General features: G+C 38.0%; 1 protein-coding gene across 6 annotated transcripts in view; it reads left to right on the top strand.

Annotated features, from left to right (window-relative positions):
- DOCK3 (dedicator of cytokinesis 3) overlaps positions 1 to 18,249 on the top strand; it is a 212,301-nt gene that overhangs the window by 99,454 nt on the left and 94,598 nt on the right. For all 6 annotated transcript variants that reach the window (XM_082768307.1, XM_082768310.1, XM_082768309.1 and 3 more), the window contains exons 10-12: positions 4,482 to 4,563; positions 12,283 to 12,343; positions 14,529 to 14,676. In XM_082768307.1, the coding sequence (XP_082624433.1) occupies positions 4,482 to 4,563; positions 12,283 to 12,343; positions 14,529 to 14,676 (291 nt within the window). The remainder of the gene's footprint in view (positions 1 to 4,481; positions 4,564 to 12,282; positions 12,344 to 14,528; positions 14,677 to 18,249) is intronic.

Genomic DNA, 18,249 nt, shown 5'->3' with positions numbered 1-18,249 from the left:
TTTTAAGATTGCCTATTAGCACCACTTGCTGTCTTTTCATTTGCCTTGTCCTACAGTGGGATCTGACCTAACACCTCTTCATGTTCCACAGTTCTCAAGTATGTGCTTGCCTCAAGGTCCCCATAATTAGTGACGTGAGCTTGAGTGGACTTTGGGGAGGGCTGGAAATTAAAGGAAGGAATTTGAAGGTTGTTACTGGCATAGTGCTGGAATCAGGGGAAGGCTGATGAAAAGGAAGGTGGAAAAGATGGCAGCTTCATGTATTAAAGGCACTGGAATATGGGTACAGGAACCAGACTGTTCTATGTAGCTGTAACAACAAAAAAGGCAAATTTTAAAAGATTTTCATTTGTTAATACAGAAAACCTTGCAGTAGGCTATTAAATAAGCCTCCAGAATATCTCTTTCAGTGTTTTGAAAGTAGACTAAACAATACAACTTTTGGTAATGAATCGGGTATAAATAGACTATCCCAGCTCAAAGACTTGTCAGTCCCTTACTCTGCCATTGTCAGAGGGACAGCCTGCAAAGGATGCTGTGGCATACAGTATTGTATTCAACCTCAGTTACAAAAATGAAATGCTTATTAGTGCTGAAATAATTTTTCAGAGAAAACCTGTGTTGGAAGTTAAAAAACTATAAAACACACTGGAGGTTTAAAATGTGCTAAACAGCTTTATTACTGAGATGAATGACAGTGAAAGAGCTGTTATAGCATTATTTCTTGAAGATCATTATTTTTTGGTGTAAGCTGTGTACTACTGTATGCTTACTTTATTCTTTTATTCTTTCCCTAATTATCCACTACTGGACATTACAGGCTAGTATGCTAAGGTGGACCTTTGGTATGGAGGGCCGTTGTTGCAGTTTGTCTTATTTCAGATGAAAAGTCATTTAACCTTTATTTGTGAATCAGCCTCTTCTACTTCTGTAATACTAGACAGCAGTATGCATTTTTAGTATTTTTATCCCAGATTTTGAAAGTACTCTCAGTCGACAGTACTGTTTTAAATTGCCATTTTCCCTTTCCCTAAATAATTCTTCATGTCACAGGAGAGCTTGGTGCTCTGCTAGTGGTTTGATTTCCCTTCAAAATTCCATCATTCTTTTCATCAAGACAACCAGCCTTGCTGTGACTGCTGCAGTGATGTGAAGGTATTCTGAGTGTGCCCTCATGCATGGCAGGTATAGGATGTAAGAACTTCCAGGGATTTGCAGTCAGCTATGAGAGATCAAGCTCTGATTTACACTTTGATTTTGGATGGACATCTTCACCAGTAGGCATGTTTTCCCCTGCAGATACAATTTATGTTGCTCATAATCTTCAGCTGGTAGTCTAGTCATTGGCTTGTTTCTTCCACGTGCTAGGTTGCGTGTGTTAGAATCACAGAATCATTAAGGTTGGAAAAGACCTTGAAGATATCTGGTCCAACCATGCCCCTACCACCAATGTCACCCACTAAACCATGTTCCCAAGCACCAGGTCCAACCTTTCCTTGAACACCCCCTGGGATGGTGACTCCACCACCTCCCTGGGCAACCCATCCCAATGCCTGACCACTCTTTCTGAGAAGAAATGTCTCTTCATTTCCAACCTAAGCTTTGTGTTCATCTCATGCATCCCTTGCTGAGGGCTGGGTTATGTTCCTAGCAGCCAAAGTGGAAGAAGAGTTTGCTAGAGATCTTGTTAGTGTAATACTGATCCATTTTATTCTCTTACCCATAAAATGGGACGTGGTTAACATGCATAAGGCATAGCAATTGTTTTTCAGTATATAAGTAGAAAGTGGCAGGATTAGATTTAACAAATAAACTACTGTCAATTACCATTGTTTCAAGTTCAGTTTTAAAGAGGAGTGATGTTTATTTTATGAAAGTAACTTTTGTAGCTCTGAAGGTCATGACTGTTGTCTGTATTTTTTTAAGGAATTTCACTTTTCTTCGTGAAAAGATGTCTCTTATAAGCTGCAGTTTTAACAGAAATGAAATGAATGTTATCTCTTAATCTTACTAGATGAAAGATTGTACAATTAAACTGATTTAAGGATTAAGTGAATTTGTTGAAATTGAAGTCTCCCAAAGCAGTGGTTTTCAGACCATTGGCATTATTAATGTTTATTCCTTATTGGAAGGAACATGGCTATGAGTTAATATCTCTTGAAATTGCTACCGGTTTTTAGTGATGTAAAGCATGATTCCTGGCTAGGAATTGATGGCATGAAGTGCTGTATTCTGTTATTTCCCCTGTGTGAACTGAAGTCTACCTGCGGGTGTCACCGTAACTGTTCTGCCCACTGCTCTTTGCAAATCCCTTGCAGCAGGGGCACTGAGCACCAGCAGCTGTAGGTGCTGGGAACCTCAGTTCATATTAGGGGTTGGAGTTCTGCGGTGTAATTGTTGGGGTGGTGCTGCAGGTCCTTTTCCTGGGGCCCTTCCCAGGGACAGCAGTGGCCTGAGGCAGGCAGCTGGGAGAAGAAGCTGCTTGGGCCATGCCGCGCAAATCGCCTACTGCTGTGCCTTCCCCAGCCTGAATCAGATACCAGCAAAATAATGGGTGCAAAACTGAGTTAACAGATAAAGGTTAAGAGTATAATTAATGCATTTTTCTTGAAAACAATCACATCTTTAAAAAAATTCTGACTTCATTTTTTGTGATTATCTGTTTGGTAGATAGAGGTAAATATGAAGATGTAATATTGTTACTGTAATGTAACTTACTGTAATGTACTAAATATGTAGTTCTGCACTGCACTTAATACATCGTAAAATTCTTATTAAAAGTTTATATTATACACTAAAGCATTTGCTAAAACATTAACTTACTAAATGACATCTCAGAAAGTTGTGGGTAAGGAATCATCAAATGTTTGTGTCTTGTGGGTCTCATCAGGGTATGTTATCTCAGAGTTTGAGCATCTGCTGCAAATGAATTTAAATTATTGCTGAAAGAAGTTGTAGGTTACGCAAAGTTCAGAGTAACAGTAAGTAACAGAATGAAACAGCTGGAGAGTATGATCTGCTTAGCAAGATAAACCTAAGCAAATAAACATGCGAAGATGTAAACCAAGATGTGTGAGCCACGCTTAAAGCATTAAGCACCATTCCTACAAAAGTAGCAATGAAAAAGTATACCAGTAATTGTGATGGACAGGTTGCTCCAAATGAATTCATGGTGTAATGCTGTGTTAAAAAGGCTAATAAGTGAAGCTCAATAAATTACAGAGCAAGGAGTAATAGGAAATTATTCATGTGAAACACAGGTGCATTTGTCTGACATGGGCGATACTAGGACTAGACTGTTGCCCATTGTTAGAACTGTTCATGAAATGTTGAAAAATTGCACTTTGGGTAAGGTCTATAAAATGATTCTAGCACTTGAAAAAGAGTTCCTTAATAGTGTTGAATTGCTTATGTGTTTAGAGAGTTGGTTGATTACATTATGTAATTAATGATTGATATTGGTACACTGGAAGAAAATACCTTCTCTAAATGTCTCTTTAATGTACAAAAGAAAGTGCAGAAAAAGTGGCTGAACACTGAAACCAGACATTGCCAGACTGATGATAACCCATGTATCTTGACAGGAGAGATTGTCTTTTGGAGCAAGCTACCAAAGGAAGTAGTGCATGCTCTGTTTTCATATTTATCAGGCCAACAGTGGGTACCGTGCTGGAAAATGTGTTTAGTCAAATAAAGGTTACTGGGGTTGATACAGTTGTACTGGAAAAGATTGAAAGGATCTGTAATATAAGGGAAAAATTACTAGGACTTTTAGTGGTGTGTTCTTGCTTTGCTTGTATGAATCTGGATAAATTCTGGTCAATATTTAGTGTATTGTCATACATGCATGAATAATTACTCTTACTCATTTAATCTCTATGGAAATGTAAATTCTCTGTTTTACCTAAGAATAATATTAATGTCCATGGCCTGCCATCCACAGTAAGGGTTATTTATTTTGCAGATTTCATTTACACACTGTTCTTGCTAGTAAAAGTAGTTTAATTGGTTTGATGAGCAGTTCCAACCAGTTTTATCACAATGTGTTTGAACTAGTATATTACTTCTAATAACAGTATATGTGGTTGGAGATTGATCAATTGGTACTCTTGTAACTTTTAGTTCTAAGTGAATTTTAATGAAATTAGTTTTCCCAACGGCATTACGTGCCTCAACAAGTGTGTTTTGGCCTTGCCTGAAGTACTTGTAATGAGTTCAAATCCTGTGCTTCGTATATTCACATTATTGTAATGTTATTGCATCATGAATATACATCAACCTGATCTTTTCACATCAGAGTACTTGATTTGAAGTCTTCTGGGGTATTCCAAGTAATTTTGTGTAGACCAATGACTGCCATTTCATGTGCTTTGGGAATTAAAAAAATTACTAATGCATCATTTTTTACAAATGTATCCAGCTGTATTTTTGTTAAAATGTACATATGAAACTCATTTTTTTTAATATTGCTTGCTTTGTAGTGAGAGGTTTATGGTGAGGTTAAACAAGAATGGAGGCCCCAGGAATCCAGAGAAGATAGATCGAATGTGTGCACTTTTCACGGTACGTGTCTGTTCCCTTTCTTCTTCCCTTTATAGTAGTGTGATCGTGGTCACCCTGAGAGGAAAAAAGCAATTTTTTCTTTCCAATATATTGAGTAGAAGCAGATGCTGTTTCTAAGTTTTGTTATAGTTATAACTAGATGTTAACAGAAGAAAATAGAAATACTCCTAAATTATTTATATGACTAAACAAGTGTTCTGAAGTGCTTTGTTTGAACTGCATTTGTTCTTGCTTATAGTTTGAAATTTTGTATATTTTCATTTCATGTATTATACATTAATTAACAGGGCACAAACCAGTTTGGCGTGAATGTAAAGCAAGGCACTTTTGCCAAAGATTAAGTTAGAAAAACAACTGCAACACACACACATGCACACAGAAAATTCTTCAAACTATGTTGGCCCATTTGAGAGTCCATGTAGCAGCCCCATATATGTGGTACAGCAGGAGCCTCCCAAGTCAACAGCATAGTGCATAGGATGGAATGGGGAATCCAGTACATGCTGTGAAAGCAGCAGCCAAGGTGAGGTACAGAGAGTTGGTTTTCTTAAGGAAATGCAATGACTTCCTTAGTTTCTGCAGTAGGTCTTGCACAGATAGCTATTCCAAGCTGATTCAAAGCAGATACAACCAACTGTACCAGCACTCTTTAACCATCTGTGCCAGCAAAATGGGATATGCAGTATTCAGCTGTGGCTTCTATCAGATGATACCTCAGTTGGGAGTGAAATAGCCAGCTAAGATTTACTTCCTTTCTATTCTTCAGACTTACCTGTCACCTAACTGCCTTCTTGTTTTGTGTTAGTAGTTTTTGAAAGTATTTCCAAGACAGACTGCTACTAGGATAGTAGTTTCAAAACACTCAGGCTTTAATATTCATTCTACGGTGGTGTTAAGTTCTGTTAAAAGTTGCCTCAGAAGCATGTGTCAGACCACTTTTGTTAGTCACTTCTCAGAAAGAATATGGAAATCTAGAGATACTGAAAGTACAGCTCATCACAGAATAACTGTAACTATATTTCACATTCCAGTTGTGATAAACACCTTCCTTCATGATTCACCTTTAGCTGGTGCACATGCTAGAATCTATTTGGGAAAAGCATGGTTGCCTCTGATGAAGAAAGAAGATGGAAGACAACTTTGGTGTAAACTGTAGTCCTGGCAGTGAAACCCTCCATGGTCATGCAGGGCTGGACACTGAAATAGACATGGTTCTCAGCACCGTTCCCTTTTCTCCTTTAAGAAAATATCCAATTTTCTCCTCTTAAGGAACAGTGTATATCTAGCCAGGAGTAAGGATGCTCAGTTCTACCTCTATCTGGACAGCAAAGATGCAGGCATTTCCAAATATAGCAGAAACAGTGATGCTGACATCAATATTAGTACTTCTGGCACAATTAGTGAAGTGCTACTGGCCGATTATACGTCAGCAGAGGTAACAGTGTCTTTGTTTTGCACTGGACACTGATGACCCTGCTGTCAGTAACTTGAAAAATGTCTATCTTTTCTAAGAGAAATATGTCCAGGGAGCAAGCTTTAGCACTGATATCTGGATCATGGAAAAAGTTTGAGTGTAGGGTTAAGAACTGCTCTAAGGATTACTCCCAAGAGACAGCATGGACTGGTTTCTATCAAGTTTGGTACTTTCTGGCTTCTGAGGTTTAACATTCGTAAAATGATTTTCATCATCAAACTTCACCATCTGTGCTGATGGCACTCTACTTAAGGCTGTGCAACAACTGTCCTGTTTCATACTGTGGAAATGTTGCTCTGGTGACCTGCATGGTTTCAAAAAACACAAAGAATAACGATAATGTGATATGGCCTAGGGGCATAACAGTTCTGGAAGAGACTTGTTGTGTAGTACAAATGGGGCCAGCCTCTACTGCAGATACGCCTCTCTGATCCCAAGGACAGATACTACAGAGATCACTCCCAAGCTACCTTTATATATAACTGTACAAAAACACCAAAGATGCTTCAGTGTCACTTCTCAGATGTACTTAGGCTTGCGGGCTATTGCTCTCTTGTCTGGGAGATCATATCTTCTACATAATGTGAATTATGACAATTTAGAAAATTATCTGTGGAAAAAAAATGCTCATTTCTGATGCAGTTTTTCATCAAAAGAAAAACTTTTTTCCTTAAAAGAACAGTCCAAAGCGTGTGCCAGAGCAACAGATAATAGTTTTTAGAACAACCTTTCTATCTGTCATGGTTCCATCTTAATCTGTTAGTGCTGAAGTTTTCTTTTAATCTCACGCAACAGTTATAGCTATGCAGAAATTCAGGTGCAGCTTTCTGGTCTACTCTGTGCAGATCCTGCCTGCATGTCCTTGGTTAATAACAACAAGGAAGTTCCGTACAGATCGCTTCCCCTATATATGAGCCCTAATAAAATTGTGGACGTTGTATCAATGATTTGGGATGACTTCTGTAGCTTTGTGTATTCCAGAACTTAGTACCTACACTAAGTAGACACAGAGATGCAGTCAAAAATAAGAAGACATATCTATCCTGCAACATATTTGTACTTCAGGGGAGATCCCAATTCTGACTATTATCAAAAACAATACTGGATGACTAGCACAGTATCTTCTGGGGATCACTGCGAGACACCTTTCCCTTATGAGCAGCTTATTTACTTTCACTGAGAATGTTGATTCATGTTGTGAAATACAAGATCAGGCAGAATGCATTCATTGCTCGTAACGATGGTTCCATGTTGGCTAGGATTTCTTGCTAAGTACATTTCTGACTCACTGGAGCATTGAGTCAGAGCTTTGAAGGAGACAGACTTTTCACCTGTTTTGAGCATCCCAAAATGCCTTTGAGCTCAAAAGCCAACTTTTTTTGTGATCAGACCTAAAAAGCCAATACAGAAAGTTTCAAAATGACTGAGCATTAATACAAAGGATTTTAGTGTTCACCCGTCCATCGTGTTTTTGTGTGGTGTGTCTTTGCTTCCAGGCTCCATTTCAGTCTTTCCCGAGGTCTCTTGGACTGTATCAGATTGCACGTCTCCTCCAGGCAACTTCTCTTTTCAGAACCCAAGAGGCCCAGTGTGTCTTCTTCCTGCTGCTTTTAGCATTTCCCAGTCTCTTATGCTACAGTTTCTGTGGTAGATGCTTTCTCACTACCTGCCCTGGTTGCTGAATTGTTCTCACTACTGCCTTTTGAAAGCATACAATTTTAGGAAAGACAAGACAGATTGTGTCACGGTGAATATTGGCTCATCTGAGGGAAGATCTTCCTTCTGGAATGTTAGTACTGTTTTTTATAAACCTTATTGAAATTCCCTTGAGCATTTCTCTGTATGCTTGTTTTACCATTTGACACCCAAGCTAATTTTGTAGTCAATTTATATTACTTAAAAAGAAGAGGGAGCTCAAGGTCTTCTGGATGCTTCCAAAATAAGGTAATGCTGTGATTTCAATGCAGCTTTGTTCCAAGATTGTGTTAATCTTGTATTTAAATCAACATAATGATTTCCCACTCATCTTCCCCCAGCCCTCAGAGTTGTTCCAAAGCTCTCATCCTTCCCAGAAGGAAGAAGCCCTATGTATCTTAGGTAATACAACGTATCCCGGTCTTTTCCTGCCACCTCTGTTTCTAGGTGTTCAGCCATATCTTTGTGTAAATTTTCAAAAGTACTTAGGTTTTGGATCTGTTGTCATATCAGACCAGAGGTGAGAAACTGTTTCCTCTGAAGATTCAAGCTTACTCAACTGAAGTTCAGGCTATTTACACTTTGGAAGCATTAAAACGTAACTATGCTGTATGAGTTTTCTTCTTTTTTTTTTTTTTTTTTTTTTTTTGTTAAAAACCTTACTCTCTATGATAACTGAGTTTCGGTATAACTATTTAAATCTCTCTTTTATTAATTGCAGTCAAGTATCCTTGATGCCACTGGTTTGGGCTGTTTTTTTTGCTGGTGGTGGTGTTTTTTTTTCTTGTTTGTTTTTAATGTACGATTAGGTCTTTATAGACCCCAGCGTTGGAAAGAACTAATCTTCGTAAAGTAGTTCTTTCCCATACCTCATGTGAAGCTTTTCATATTGGTGATTTTTTAGAAAGCCATGCAGTTAGAATTATTATGAAATTATCTTGCTTATCAAGCAGTGTCATTTTAAAATGACAGCAGGATATGGAAAATAAAGCCCTTATGGATGGGATGCCAAGACCGTGGCTGTGGAATTAAATTTATTTATATTGCATAAAAGCAAAAAAATAAGCGTAGCTTTTCCTTTTCTGGGTCCTAAGTTGTGTGTGTGATTCTTGTGCAAAATAATTATTTAAAGATTTTCTCGCAGTGGTGGGGTTTTTGGATTGTTTGGTCCATGTCATGGTAAGAATTCTTCCATTTGTAAAAAGCCATTACTGTAAAGAAAAAAAAAATGGAATACAAATATAAGGCCATCTGTGCCCACTTTTTTTTTTTGTATTTTGACTGTGATACAGTATTTTCTTTGTGAAATTGAAAAGCATCTAATGTGCGAAGCCATCAATATGTGCATGCCCTACCATTTTCTGATATTTTGACAGCTGCCCTTTGAAAAAATAGTTCACTTAATTGCTGTTAATTAAAACTGGTAATCTCATAATAAAAATCCCCCTACCAAATCACAGATATTTTCACAGAAAAAATGCAGAAAAAGTTTTTACTATCTAGAGCATTAACTACCACCCCATGGTTTTTGGTTTTTGAGCTATGTTGCCAGGCACTGCTGAGATTAAAGCTATGTCAAATCCCTTCTTATCACAGAGCTTCAATTTCTCCAAGACATACAAGATAAAGCCTACTATATGCTACGCTGGTATGTTAGGTGGCAAAGAAAGCCTAGAAAGTACGTTCTCTTCTTGCAGCAGCAAAATAAGACTTGAAGAGAAAACACTGAGGAAGATTTGTAAAGCTTAATTCTTTGGCTTCAGAGAGACGTGGTCGGTTAGCTAGTAAATGTACCAAACAGTGTATTTGCAAGTCATTGCATATACTGCCCAGAGACATATACTGCTCCTTTTAAATGGAGTAAGAAGACACAACTGTGAACTTATTACTTGTCCACTGTAATTTAACAATATAATGCTATTTGAAGGGGGCTGAAACTTCTCCTTAGAATAAGTTCTCTTCTATGCACAGTCCCTGTGCTCAGATTTTATTGTGCTATCTATAGGAACAGCACTATAACCTGAAGTTCAGTGTTTATATGCATTGCCATCATAATCTCCATCGCTGAGATCTGGTTTCTCAAGTCACATGGGAAAGAAATTTGGTGTGTGAACTAAAGTTGATGCTTTAGTGTCCAGCAAAATAACATTTTTAATTCACTAAAATGGTTCAAAATAAGAATGATGGAAATTTGATGTCCACATTTTTATTTTTTTTTTTTCAAAAATAGTATGATTTCATTTTACAGTGGTTCTAATACCACTCTGGTTTTTGGAAAGAAAAATACAAGATTTTATTTGAATGCTACTGAGATTTTTTCAGTTTATTTTTGCATTCTGCTTTCCAAAAAATGCAGCATTAGAAGGACAGTGTTTGTGCATAGCTGAATCCACCAGTAGTGTTCTGCCCACACACCTGAACATTTTAGAATTAACGGTTAGGACTAGAATGGATATTAGTATTCAACTGAAAAGAAAAAAAATGTGAGCCCAGAAATAGTTATTGGATCAAGTTGCTTTTAAAGTCATATAAATAAAGTACATTTTGTTTTAAAATGATGTGAGATGATGACCATTGCTTCAACATAAGGGAAGGAGCGAAATGAACAACAAAAACTCAGCTTTGAACCTTTTTTCAGATCTTTCTCTTTCACGTCTGCACATGCTTCACTCACTCTCCCACCAGCTTAGGCAGAGTATTTTAATCAATTTGAGATTCCTGTTGACAGTTGATTTTTCCTCAGAAGTGTCTGGAGCAATGCCCGATATGTTCAGGGAGGATCTGGAGGCTGTATGGCATAAGTCAGTACATAACAATAAGATGATAGCGTTTAGTAGAGCAGAGAGGCAGCAGCTGTTGCTGTAGAGCACAAGAAGCCTTTTTGCATCAGAATCTAAAATATCAATGAAGATTCTCACAGCGCACAATATCTTTTTGAAATCTTGTCTTGGAGTTAATAACAAGAAAAATGTGTTGAACGGTGCTAATGTTTTTAGCAAGAAATTTTTGTTGGATTTTAATGCAAAAAAAAAAAACGCATGGGGGAGAATGTCATAGAATTTGTTCCCTCTAATGTTTTCAGAAACAAGGGAATTGCAGTTGAGATAGCTTCTAACATGGGAATGCAAAGTGCTGCATTAATGAATTACTGACAAGAACTCTGACTATCTTCTTAATTTATTTTCTTTATTTGGAAAGATTTGCCTGTGCCAATAATGTTTTTTTGTTGTTTTTTTTTTTGTCTTCATCTTCAGCTACCCTTTTGCTCTTCTGTAGTTTCTCCTTTTCCCACTTACTGGGTTTTCTTCAAGCGTGTTTTTTTAAAAGTTTGGACATGCTATTCTGTAGCATGGTATTTTCAGGGTTTTCATATATGCGTATAGTTCCTTGCCCTAAAATAAATTCAGGGAGATCTTAAGGTCTTGTGTTTTTCTAAGCCAACAACTACATCTTAAAACTGAGGTTATTTCTTAGTTATTCCAATCCCCTGTCACTGTTCTTAACCTACTAAATTTAAGAGCTGTGCTACTTAAACTCTTAAAATGTTTTCAGCACAAATGTGGCCCTTTCTGACTACCACACCCCCAAATAATCCCAGGGCACGGTTTGTCAGTTAGAGGGGACATAAGTTTGCATGCAGGCTTCCCTGCTTTTGGATGTCTAAGATGGGGAGCTATGAACTAGCTTGCCTTGGCACCCCTCAGCTTGTATGGGTGCACAGCCTGTAGGTTCTGTGCATAGTTGAGATGCTGCCTTGCTGCTTTCATAACATAACAAACGTGTGCCATACGAAACAGGATTAAGGCTGCACATTGAAAAGTCTTCAAATAAACCATGTCCCTGAGTCTCCCATTTTTTATCATCTTCAGACTTATGATTGTTTGGAGGAATTGCATCTATGCACTCATAAAAGGGAGATAGGTTCAAAAAGCACTTGAAGGTTTATTTAAGTTCTGACAGTCATGATGTAACTTTTTTTTTCTGTAGCCATCATGTGAGATGGAGACTCTGTGGTGAGGAATTAAAAGCCAAAAAAGGAAAGCAGAAGCAAAGGAACAAGATTTGAGACAGGTCTGGGACTTGTAGATAGGGCATGGGTGAGGGAGGCCAGAATGGTTGCAACTGAGGTAAATCAGACATTTAAAGTTATGTTGATATAGCAGTGTAGTAACATCTTCAAATCAGGGATTAAATTAACATTTTAAATGGTTGTTAGGATTTTGATATGGCGTTACTTATCAGTGGAGTCTGACTTTTTTCTTTTTTTTTTTTTTTTTTTTTTTTGTCTTTTAGAGAAAATGCCAACCAAATAGAGTCCTTTTATGCTTTGTTGTTGTTTTTTGTTTTTGTTTTTGTTTTTTTTGTTTTTTTGTTTTTTTTTTTTTATTACTAAATTAGAAATAACTTCCTGTTACTTAAAGTTGGAAGAGCTAAATGAATGCAGAGTATACTTTGTAATCCTTACTATTGCTCGTGGGAGTCTTGCAGACTTATTTTGGAGGTGCAATGTGTTCTTTATTTTAATGTTTCATTTTTTTCCAATCTTCTAGGATCTCAGCAGCAAGGACATGAAGAGAGATTTGTACATAGTTGCCCATGTAATTCGAATAGGTACAGTATGATATGTTACTTGAAATATTTATATAATTGTGTTTTTAAAGTATTCCAAGCATTTATTTTACTGACTTGCCATTATGATTTAACAAGTTAGAAATCTCAGTTATAGGCCATGCCTATCTGCTCAGATTAATATTCAGACCATCTGTAGCCAAGTGTTAAAAAGTTACTGATGATTCTTTAACAATGATGGTTTTTTCTCAGTCTGAAACAAAATACTTGGCGAAACACCACAACTGGGGGGAAGAGTAGGGAACTAAAAAAGGCTTTTTGTTTTATGTTTCAAAATGTCATATGAGGTCTTTCTGTTGATGATACATAGCTAGTTTATGATGCAGGACATCAGCGTACCTGGCCATTTATGACTAGTAAGTCAGAGGCTGTTAGTTAAATATATATATATATGTAAAAGATCTGATTTCTGCTGTTGGAGTCTGCAGTGCTTCCAAGAACCACATCCAAGTTTAGGCAGGTGCCTGTAAAACATAAGGGAATCTGTCATACCTGTCAGTTGTTCTTTCTACCAGCTGACACCAAAAAGGAGCATCTGGAGTAATATCTGCCTGCTGGAAGCCTATCAATCTTGCAGCCCAACATCTAGCAACATATTCTTGCTTCTGTCTGGTTTCCCTTGGGTGCTAACAGAGCCCTACCCAAAGGAGAACTATGGATGTGTAATACTTTCTTATTTGTGTAGGGTCAACTCAAAGTTCTTCCTTGCTGAATCATTTCGTGTAGTTCCCATTTCTAGAGTGAGTTTCTGTGAGTATTCAAGGTGATGCAGGGCTTCATCTTTTCTTTTTGAAAATTATAGTAACAAGAATGGAAAGCCTTTAAGATTGAAGTTTCATTTGCAATGTATCTTATATGGTGTAACACAGTGTTTGAAGTAGTTCACGGACAGCTACGTGAATTTATTAGCTCAGCAGGGTGCTTAAATGAAGTGCCAGTATGGTTTCTGGTATGTGAATTAAATTGCTAGAATCTCTTTTAGATGGGAGGTACTGGATAGAAAAAATCTCTCCAGTTAATAGGGATATAATTAGTCAGTAATAGGGAGTTAAATGGTTCTGAATTATGAATGTGTATACTTCCACAGAGAAAAAAAGAAGTAAATGTTTACCTCTGTTGCATATTCTAAACAGCTGAGTAATGCATGTCTTTCGTGTTTCCCAGGTTTTCACTTAACTGAAAAATGGTGAGGTAGTGTTTGTAATGAAATGGCATTCAACCCTATTCATTACTAGTACCCATTGCCAGCCACGGATATCTTCTCTGAAGTGCAGAAGGTCTAAATGGCTTAATGAAACAATAGCGTTGTTGTATTTTCCTGTGAATGACAATAATAGCCTTCAAAGTCACAGATGTGTTAGGAAGATCCAATTTTCATTATCTGTCTTCACTGTGTAGTGAAATGTCTGAAAGTTGTAATTACTCTGTATTACCTGAGCCATATATCAAATGAAGCTTGTAGAACTAATTAAAGATGTGCTGTAGTTCAAGTTTAGATTCTTAACATTGATGCAAGATGTGCTCGACAAATTATGTGTGATGTTACAGGTTGGTTTAGATGATCATAGTGATTTTTCTGATCTTGACATTTTTGACTCTGTTAGAAAACTGCTTTACCAATAGGAAGTTAGTCATTGCACAGCTTCTTATCTCAGCATTCTCCTTTATATGCTCCAAGACAATGTGATAAATGGGTATATATTCAATACATTCCCTTTAAACAATTATATAAAGTGAAAATATGTGTAAATAGTGGATTAAAATGGAAGGACTACAGTGGATCACTGTGTGGATGCAGATTGGTGAGCACAAGACACATTCTTGGCTCGTTCAGGAGATGATTTATAGTCAACCAAGCTGGATGCAGATATGCGTCGTGGGGCAAATCAAAGATGGTCAGACATGGCACTGTTCACTTTGCCCTTTAGTGTTCTGTTAGCTAAACAAGCTCATACACCTTAATTTGAAGTAGCCCGGTGGGTTAGCTAGATTCAAGTGGACCTCTGAATTTGAAACAGTGTAAGAAGAAAAAGGAGTTACGAGTATAGGGAAGGCTTCAGTTTAGTTGTAATTTACTGTATGTATATGTACTCAGAGGGATAATAGAACACAATTGATGGAATGGCTGCATTTGAGTGTTTAACTATTAAATTTCTGTTAATTTTAGGTCGCATGTTGCTAAATGATTCAAAAAAGGGGCCCCCACATTTACACTATCGCCGCCCCTATGGCTGTGCAGTGTTAAGCATCATGGATGTACTTCAGTCAATCTCTGAAATAAAAGAAGAGAAGGATTTTGTTCTCAAAGTTTACACGTGAGTAACTCTTAGAGTGTTTTTCCTAATTATTTTCCTTCTGTATATGTTAGTGATAAGATACTGAATGTGCCATAAGCTTCATTTGGTGTTTTATCCTCCTGACATGTTGAATTAGTGCTGTTGGCACTGGTTTCTCTGCATTTATTATTTCAGAAGCTCATACAAAGTAAGGAATATTATTACAGATGTTTCGGGTATGTTGAAATGCTTTTAAAAAAAATTGAATATTGCCGAAATGTGTGTGGCATGCAAAGCTGTACTTATATTAATGTGCCTTATTTAAAATCTGTTAAGCTCAAAAACATAAAAGATGCTGTATTGAGCTTGAGGAAGGGATTAGTTACTCGTGCACCATCTTCAATTTTTTATCAGTCATGATGACCAACAAAAGAACTAGAAAACAACTGAAGTAAACAGTTTGTGACCAAAAAACTCAAAAGTCAGAATGTTCTGAGCAAGAATTTATCCTCAGTTTATTTGTGATTTTGAACTTTAAACTGCCAATTATTATTATGAAATGTGGTCTCACAATAGTAATAAAGAGAGCACAGATGAACTGCAGGGAACATTTGAATCTCTTGTCAGTGAAGATAAATACTGGCAAGATCTGCTTTGCAGATGGGCTGAGATACAGCTGACATTACTCTGTGGTCTGTGGCCACCATCTGAGTAATAAGATAATTTTGGGGGGTTATTGAACTTTGTTATTCTGTGAGAAGTGCATTCAGCAGCAGAAAATCTGCCAGTCAAGTGAAACTATACATGAATAAAATGGCTTTCACTGTTCAGTGAAAGATTCTAGGATATTTCGTAATATGTTAGATATTTGTATGTGCAAAGAAAAGTCTCTCAGTCAGCTCTTCCGTTCTTGTTTTGCCAACAGTTATGAAAACTGTAGCAAGAATCATAGAATGGTTTGGATTGCAAGGGACCTCAAAGACCATATAGTTTCAACCCCCTGCCATGGGCAGCGACACCTCCCACCAGCCCAGGTTGCCCAAAGCCCCATCCAACCTGGCCTTGAACACCTCCCGGGATGGGGCATCCACAGCTTCTCTGGGCAGCCTGGGCCAGTGCCTCACCACCCTCTGAGGGAAGAATTTCCTCCTATCCTCTAATCTAAATCTCCCTTCTTTCAGTTTAAAACCATTCCCCCTTGTCCTGTCATTATCTGACTGAGCAAAGAGTTGCTCCCCATCTTTTTTTTCAGTCCCCTTCAAGTACTGAAAGGCTGCAATGAGGTCACCCTGGAGACTCTTCTTCTTCAGACTGAACATCCCTGGCTCTCTCAGCCTTTCTTCACAGGAGAGCTGATGCAGCCTCTGATCAGCTTTGTGGCCCTCCTCTGGACCCGCTCTAACAGCCCCACATCCTTCTCGTGCTGGGGGCCCCAGGCCTGGATGCAGCACTGCAGGTGGGGCCTCAGGAGGGCAGAGCAGAGGGGGACAATCACCTCCCTCCCCTGCTGGCCGCTCCTTGTGACACAGCCCGGGATGCAGTTGCCCTTCTGGGCTGCAGGTGCTCACTGCTGGCTCATGTCCAGCTTCTCATCCACCAGAACCCCCAAGTCCTTCTCTGCAGGACTGCTCTCCGTGAGCTCTTCTCCCAGTCTGTCCTGTCTGGGATTGACCCGTCCCAGATGCAGCACCTTGCACTTGGCCTTGTTGAACCTCATTAGGTTCATGCGGGCCCACTTCTCAAGCTTGTCCCGGTCCCTTTGGATGTCATCCCTTCCTTCTGGTTTATCAACCACACCACTCAGCTTGGTGCCAGCTGCAAACATGCTGAGGGTGCACTCAGTCCCACTGTCCATGTCGTTGATAAAGCTATTAAACAGCACTGGTCCCAGGACAGGCCCCTGAGGGACACCACTCATCACCAGCCTCCACCTGGACACAGAGCCATTGACACCACTCTCTGGGTGCCACCTTCAAGCCAACTCCTTATCCACTGAATGGTCCACCCAGAAAATCCATCTCTCTCCAATTTGGAGACCAGGATGTCATGTGGAGCCAATAATCTTGGCATTTTGTAACCATTCATTTTCAGCTTATCTCAAACCAATGGTCTTTAGTTATGATATTTGATAATGTTGGCTTTGTAGAGATACGCTAATGTATTGCAACTGCTACATTTTGAATGTTTACCCTAATGGAACATTCTGAATATAATTTCTGCTTTGATGCCTTTTTAATGCATCCTTAGTTTCTTATTTGCTGAAAAATAAGAGAAAAACCTCTAAAATACTGGAGTTGTCCATTTGTCAGTGACAAATCATCAATTCATGCAGCCTCTTAGAGCAATCCAAAGTTCCAGTACTATTATCAAGAAAAAAAAACACAGGATACAGAGCTTCCCTCTTCTTTCTCCTAATCTGAAGTGTGCTGCTAATATGGATTCCCTGCAGACCATCCGAAATACCAGCTGTATCTGCCTAAATGCTTAAGTAGGTTTATACCATCTGTTGTTTGCTTCTGCTTCCCGAAACCCTTTGTTTTTAACATCCACACACAACCATTATTGTCTTCTCAGAGAGGATGTAGAGCAAGTAACAGTATTCAACTCTATAATCAGACACTTTTAATTTCTATCACCATTATCTTTTGCTTGAGTGTTGTACCTCATTCTTTTATGGCACTGCTGATTGGAGTGTTCTCTGTAAACTTGCAACATAAATGCTCAGAAGGGAAAATACACTGATGCATCTAAGTGGTGCCAGTTTATCCCTTTTGCAGCTTTAATAGCTGTTGATCTTCCATAACAGAATATTTTCACAGGTCTATATGCTTACATCTTCTCTTTGCACGTTCATCTGTTTAAGCTAACTTTTCTTGCTTTGTAGACAAATACTGAAATAGCATTTTTGTTTTGTAAATTTGAAATTGTACATGAATGCTTAAGCAACACTGAACTAATTTTCTTACCTGCTGCTCTTACTCTTACTATTGTTAAAATGCCTCAAGCCAAGCCAAAAACATCATAAAGATGAAATAAGGAGGGAAGTGTGTTTGTATTTTTGAAGGAGCAATAAGAAGCATTCTTTTTGCACTACCTGGCTAAAGCTTATATCCACAAAAGCCTTTTTATTGGGAGAAGCTGGAAAAAAGTTGAGACACTGAAAACCTAACAGACAATGAAACAAATACGTGGCATTTCAATTGAGACTATTGCTGGATCCACAAGAGAGAACACTTACAAAAAAATCAATTTATTTCACCAGTCTGCTTTGCTATTGTTAAAGATTTATGTCTGAAAAAGTCTTTCTGCTCACAATCCAGATTCTCCTGTTGGTTAATCCTGCAGTCATGTTATAATCTTACTAAGAGGATATAGTACCACAGCTCTAGATATAAGCTCATTATGTAGAAGCATGAAGGTTTACTTTTATAGTTCTTTTTAATAATATGCATTTAAAAGTGAGATGGAAACTAAAATCTCAATCCATGTATTTTTTTTCTTGGAAAATTTGATTTCATTCTTTTATATGAATTTTTATCTTTAGTGCAGTTTTTTGCTTACTGCTCCTTACTCTTTGTGTTGATTTTTCCATTTCCCTAGAAATGGAAACCT

The sequence above is a fragment of the Aythya marila genome (genome assembly GCF_965140915.1).
Source record: "Aythya marila genome assembly, chromosome: 10".
Lineage (NCBI taxonomy): Eukaryota > Metazoa > Chordata > Aves > Anseriformes > Anatidae > Aythya > Aythya marila.
Note: the sequence above shows the minus strand (reverse complement) of the source record. Positions and strands in the feature narration are given on the sequence as shown.